Source organism: Takifugu rubripes, chromosome 14, assembly GCF_901000725.2.
Source record: "Takifugu rubripes chromosome 14, fTakRub1.2, whole genome shotgun sequence".
Classification (NCBI taxonomy): domain Eukaryota; kingdom Metazoa; phylum Chordata; class Actinopteri; order Tetraodontiformes; family Tetraodontidae; genus Takifugu; species Takifugu rubripes.
The window spans coordinates 932,723-938,722 of NC_042298.1; the positions used below are offsets into that span (position 1 = coordinate 932,723).

The 6,000-nt window shown below is 40.9% G+C and overlaps 1 protein-coding gene across 1 annotated transcript; it reads right to left on the reverse strand.

Annotated features, from left to right (window-relative positions):
- Positions 1 to 1,650: 1,650 nt before the first annotated feature.
- LOC115252367 (uncharacterized) lies at positions 1,651 to 4,329 on the reverse strand. The gene is made up of 5 exons (XM_029847313.1): positions 4,230 to 4,329; positions 3,167 to 3,757; positions 2,849 to 3,061; positions 2,694 to 2,765; positions 1,651 to 2,397 (listed from the first exon to the last, which is right to left on the reverse strand). The coding sequence occupies exons 2-5, from the start codon at positions 3,731 to 3,733 to the stop codon at positions 2,128 to 2,130; spliced, it is 1,122 nt and encodes a 373-aa protein (XP_029703173.1). The 5' UTR covers positions 3,734 to 3,757; positions 4,230 to 4,329; the 3' UTR covers positions 1,651 to 2,127.
- Between the last annotated feature and the right edge of the window lie 1,671 nt (positions 4,330 to 6,000).

Sequence of the window (6,000 nt, forward strand, 5' to 3'; positions counted from 1 at the left end):
TTTATGACAGAGTCGACCTTTAACTGCAGGACAGTAGGCAGTATTGCAATGAACTCAACGTTACTGTTAAGGTTCCTCAATATGTGGTTGATGGCGTGTTGTTCAGAGGCGATATGAGCCCTCTTAATTATATTATCATCTTCTGCATCATCATATTCAGTCTTTGTAAATCTTACTTTATTTCCAGGCATTCTGTCACTGTGGAAAAACTAGCAAAAACAAATGTCAAAATATATCTGTATATGTGGACAATTATTTACAGATTTATGTGCAAATTCAAGAGGATGTCAAACATTATTCCATTGATCCATTCATATCTAATAGTTTCCTGAGACAGTATCACCGTGCACTGGCTTTTATTAACTGGCACATTGCCAAATTTTAATTTTATGGTTAACCACAATCACAGCATTCTAAAAGCGATGCATACCTTTTACCCGAGGGCTGATCAGGCTTTATTATTCTTGTATAGTCTTGTGCAGTGTTTAAATTATTGTTAAAGCCAGTAACAAAACCATCTTGAAAGCAGATTGAAGCCTTAATATGCTTTTGTTTTGTGTCTTTGATCTTTTTCACTCGTAAAGATCCTAAAAGATTAAAGTGATATTTTCCCAGGTGACCTTTGACAAATGTTTTGGCACATGTTCATATAGCTGCATCAACTGGAATTAACAGAGACTTGGAGAAAATCTGGGCTAACTTGCAATCACTCGGGATGTGCTGATGGGTTGTGCTGTTTTTTTTCTCACATGTGCCCCAACATAACATGTGATCAGATCTGTCCTTCAACTCACATATTAAAATTGTCTCTAGAAGTGTCTTTTTCCACCCGAGAAACATCGGAGAGGAGAGTCCGAATCAACTCACACTCTAGGTGTGAGTTGATTCAGACTCTCCTCTGCTTCTTCATGAACTTGGACCCCCTGTTACAACCTGACCTCATGCGCGAAGAGGCTTTGGAAAGGGGGAGAGAGCATCTCGCCGGTCTGGAGGAGGGGCAGATCATGACCTTTTGGACATTGAGAAATTTGAACGTGTCCTTCAGCGTAAAATCATGGTGCGTTACAGGGGGTCTGATGACAGGGCTCTACGCCCATCTGTGTCGGCTTACCCCCGTTGCGGCGACCCACTGTTTATTCTGTTGTTTCAGGGACATTATTATGGGATAAAGAATGTGGAGGGTTAACAGAGAATACAGCACGATTGCAGATTCTGTTACAAGAGCTGCCAAGACATTGACCAACTCAATTGTCCAGGTTGTAGTATCCTCTGTCACGCTTCCTCTTGTACTTTAATCAAGTCAGAGGCGGGAATGTGTTGGGGCTGTGCCCAAACGTGCTCGGTGTGTTGCAAGTCACGAGAATAAGAGAGGGACCCGGTTAACTACATTGGGAACTAGGACGTTTTCTCAGCTGTGAGCTACTGCACTAGTGCCCTCTCCAAACGTCGAGGGTCAGTCAGTTGGCTATGGTAAGCACAGCCTTCAAGAAGCCTCAGTCACATCTCTGACTAAGTCAGCTAGGTCAACAGTGTAACAGATTTTTACCTGTAAAGAAAGGGGGGGGGGGGCATTATCTGAGCAATGCTGGATTAGAGCATCCTCTCGTATCAGGATAATCACAGTGACACATTTGTCCACACATTGCCAGATCTGATGGATCTCCATGGAGACGAGGGAATGAGCAACATTTATCTCAGTATGTGCTGAGATCCATCAGAATAAACTGTCTGTCCAAGCATCCCTTCATTTTGTCCCTTCTTTTAAAAATTGAGAATGTCAATATATTTTGTCATTGACAGAAGAGTTAAGTTTATTCCATATGATCATGTTGCATTCACTTCTGTATAATGTATTAATTGCTAAAAATTGAAGTATTTCTTTCATTATTACAATGTAGATTTGCTTAGGTCCACATGATATTTAAACTTATCATATGGTGAATAAAAGGAAGACAGATCTAGTCATCACAATTAAAAAATATTGGTCTTGGTGTTAAAGCCTATTGGAACCTTTGAAATAATTTCTTTAGCAGCAAAGTGCTTTACATGTCTTCTTGCCAATGGCTTTTGCTTTGCCTTTTGTGTCCTTTTGGCCTTTGCCTATTTTCTGTCTTTCATTCAAGGCTTTCACTTTTTTGCCCTTTTTGCCTTTGCTTTTTTCTCTCTCCCCTTAATGGCCTTGCGGACATAGAAACTCCTCCACCATGCTTGGATAAGAAGAGCAGCTTCTGTCTTTAACACCAGCTCCTTTTCTTCCTTCACCTTCTTCTCCTCTACCTGCCGGTGTTTCTCCAAAATGTATCTGTAATCCACATCTAGTTCAGAATAAAGCATCTCCAACTTTTTCACTTCTTCCACTTCTTGCTCATACTTCATTGTGTTCAGCTCCAAGCTAGCCTGTGGTCGAGAAAAGAGGGAGACTGTAGGTTATATTTAATAACTTAATTTTGACAGGGACTTGCCTTCTTTATAGTTCAGGCAGTTCATTCTCTGTAAACCCCCAGTCATGGTTGTGAGTAAAATTCCCAGTAGATCAGACTGGCCACTCCCTTTCTTCCCTCTTCTCCTGCTTGTTATGAATGTCTCTTGACTATGTCTGCATGCATAAATGTACTGAATGCATGGAGTTGTGGCCATGCGATTGGCTGATTAGCTATTTAAACAAATAATTTAAATTGAGTATATTTGTGTACCTGCAGGGCCTCTATTGCTTCATCAAAATCTTCAATCAAATGAGCAGTAGCTGCATCAACCATGACGATTTCCTGACAATGGAAGAGAGAAAGTCTAATTTTAATGAAATTGAAATGTGATATAACATTTTAAATAACAGGTGTAACAAACACACTCGTCGAAGTGCAGCTTCTTCTTCAAAGTTTCTCAGTGTTAGATCATTTAGCTCAGTGCTCATTTGATCAACTTCCTGAAGTAATTTTTTCTGCACTGTCTCCAATTCCTCAATAGTGGTCTGTAGCTGCTCCTCCAATGCACTCTCCTCTCCTCTTTGCTTTTGCAGAGAACTCTGCAAAGTTTCAATGTCTTGACTCTTCTGAAAAATCTGCTACACACAAAAGGAATAAAGAATTGTGATCTTTTGCCAAATCTGAGCAGATGTCGACTGGGCAGGATTGAGCTCGTGTCTTACTTTTATTTTCACGGATCTTACCTTTGTAGTTACTTCTTCTATTGTTGCAGGAAAGTCTTGTAGTAAAGGAGTATCGTTCAGCTCATAGGAAACAGGTAGCAGTTTAGGAGCAGCTTGCTGTGGCCTGGGTTCCAGACCTTCCAATACATGAATCTCTTTGATTAGGCACCTTTCACATTTCCCTATTTCCTTTGGCAAGTCTTTCTTCCAAGCAGAAAGGAGAAGCGGATGGGCTTTCACGAGCCTGAGCAAATTTTTCAAAGAGATCTTCAGATTTTTCTCAAGATGAGTATTCTCATTCTTCCCATCTGACACCAAGTTGCGATCTTCTAGCATCTCCAGCCTTTGTTCTAACATTAGATGTTCCTGAAGTGCTCTGATCACCTCACTGTCCATGACATCAGTGTCCCAGTTTACCTTTAGGACCCCAGGCAGAATCGCAATGAACTCAACATTACTGACAAGGTTCCTTAATATGCTGTTGATGGTGTGTTTTTCAGAGGAGATATATGTCCTCTCAACCATTTCATTGTCTTGTGGATCTTGATATTGCATCTTTGTGAATCTTCTTGCTTTATTTCCATGCATTCTGATACTGGATGCTGTGTAGAACTAGCAACAAAAACAAATAATACACAAACATAAATTGATGCAGCCATTTTTTATATTCACTTAGGAACGCACTTAAGACAAGTTTACAACCAGATCTATCCTCAACATGTCTTGTGTTTTCAGAACAATCTCTGCCTGTTCCAGCATCTTCCAAGGACACGAGGCACCGGAGGCCTAGCAGACAACTTATCATTGCAAAATGCATGTATGTCGTTCAAAACTCAGCATGAACTGTCAGCACTGAGATGATCGTCTACAACAGAAACACACCAGTACATGCTTACATGGATCATAGCAGTGATGGTTAAAGTTGACTATTTTGGATGAATATATGAGGGCCGTAACTCAGAGTTTTAACTTTAGGATTGAATTTATTAATCCTTCAAAGTTCATCTTTATCATTATTTAGCTTCAAGTGGGAAAATAGTACTGTCTGTCAAGCTGTAAAAATAACACAAATTTGAAAAATTACCTCGAGGGGACGATTGGAACTATATGCTGTAGCATTTGTTTCAATGGACGTCGCTGTAAACACAGGGTTTCCTAGGACACAGAAGAAAGAAACTGCATTCAACACCACGCCCATTTGGAGTAAAAACGTCGTCTGCGTTTTAGGGTTTTTTTTTTTTTTGCAACACTGAAAGATACGGTTACAATAGATACCATTTAACATTAGATCAAGTTGAGTAAATTGGACATATTGTTAAGTAACATATTAACTAGGTAATTTCACGTAAAAAAAAAAAGTCAGGGGGGCGTGTTTTTCATTTAAAAAATGTGTTACCGTCAGTCTGCGGCTACGAGAGGGCAGATAAGCTACAATTTCCCTGTGCCTGATCTGCACCATATTACATACATATCTACGAATGCGCAAACTTGCGCGCTTGCGCGTGTATTTTTCATGATTTATATAAGAAGGAGAAACGTGACAATAACATGGAAATAACCAACTAAAGAATAGAGATAAATAATTTGAAACATTCAATAATTAAAGGGAAAACATAAACGAATAAATAGATAGAAGATTCAATTTAATTGAATTTCATTCCATTTCAAGACAAACAGATGTTTGTTTTTGTTCACAACGTCACACTATACTGTTAAACTGAGTTAAACACCAAACATTTTGATGGCTAAAAGGTTAAAGTATGAGAAATTATTTTTCATTATCCCTATTGTAAAAGCTAAATATTGGCAATTTAGATTAAAATCTGAAAAAGAGCGCTTTCCAGAGTTTCTGGGTAAAAAAAAAAAAAAGTTGTTTTATGTGTCTCCACCAAATAATCTGTGAGTGGCAAATCTAGATAAATATCTATAATGCCCTGATTACTACAGATTCGTCCCTAAAGAGTGTACTTTTTACTTCATTTCTCTTCATTTCAACCCAACTCATTTGTTGGGGTCCAGGGTTGTGTCTGCTTTGTCCTGCAGGGGGCGTTGTTGAGCTCGATTGACTGCAGCTGGCACTGCAGGCAGGCGCACCTGTCGGCAATTTAAATCCTGCCGCCTACTTAAGGTGAGTGCGTCTGCCTGTCAGTGCCAGAGTGTTGGTTTGTGGCTTTGCTTGGTCCTTTTTCCCTGCATGTTTGAGGTCTTCACGCTGATTGCTGGCCCGGAGAAGTGCAGAACCTGTTCCCGAGCTCTCTGCAGTCCTGGAGGACTGCTTCTGTTCCCGAGCTCTCTGCAGTCCTGGAGGACTGCTTCTGTTCCCGAGCTCTCTGCAGTCCTGGAGGACTGCTTCTGTTCCCGAGCTCTCTGCAGTCCTGGAGGACTGCTTCTGTTCCCGAGCTCTCTGCAGTCCTGGAGGACTGCTTCTGTTCCCGAGCTCTCTGCAGTCCTGGAGGACTGCTTCTGTTCCCGAGCTCTCTGCAGTCCTGGAGGACTGCTTCTGTTCCCGAGCAGTGAAACCAACAGCGGCCAGCCACCAGACTCTGGTGAGAAGAAATTAACCCATAATTCACATGTGAAAGCAATAAATTAGATGGTGATGATCATGAGGATCGTGTTTCTGAACAGGGGAACACACTGAGGAATTGTGGCAAACCGAAGACCAGCCGGTCTGTACTCTGAAATGTAAATTTCTGGCTTTGTTGTGAAACGAATGCAAGTCCCAGGAAGGGAGAAACTTCTGAACACTAACTTTTATAATACGTGTTCTAGTTAATCCCCAGCCTCCAAAGGTCAGCAAATCCCGTCGTCGCCTCAACTGCGTGAATACGCCATGGATGACGAGTACGACGAAT

What these genes read in the sequence shown, in the direction of transcription:
- LOC115252367 (XM_029847313.1), bottom strand. Translation starts at nt 3,733, where the DNA reads ATGCATGGAAATAAAGCAAGAAGATTCACAAAGATGCAATATCAAGAT. An exon ending in AAGAAGCTGCACTTCGACGA is followed by an intron (nt 2,766 to 2,848) that starts GTGTGTTTGTTA and finishes TTCCATTGTCAG; the next exon opens with GAAATCGTCATGGTTGATGC. An exon ending in AAGCAATAGAGGCCCTGCAG is followed by an intron (nt 2,398 to 2,693) that starts GTACACAAATAT and finishes TCTCGACCACAG; the next exon opens with GCTAGCTTGGAGCTGAACAC.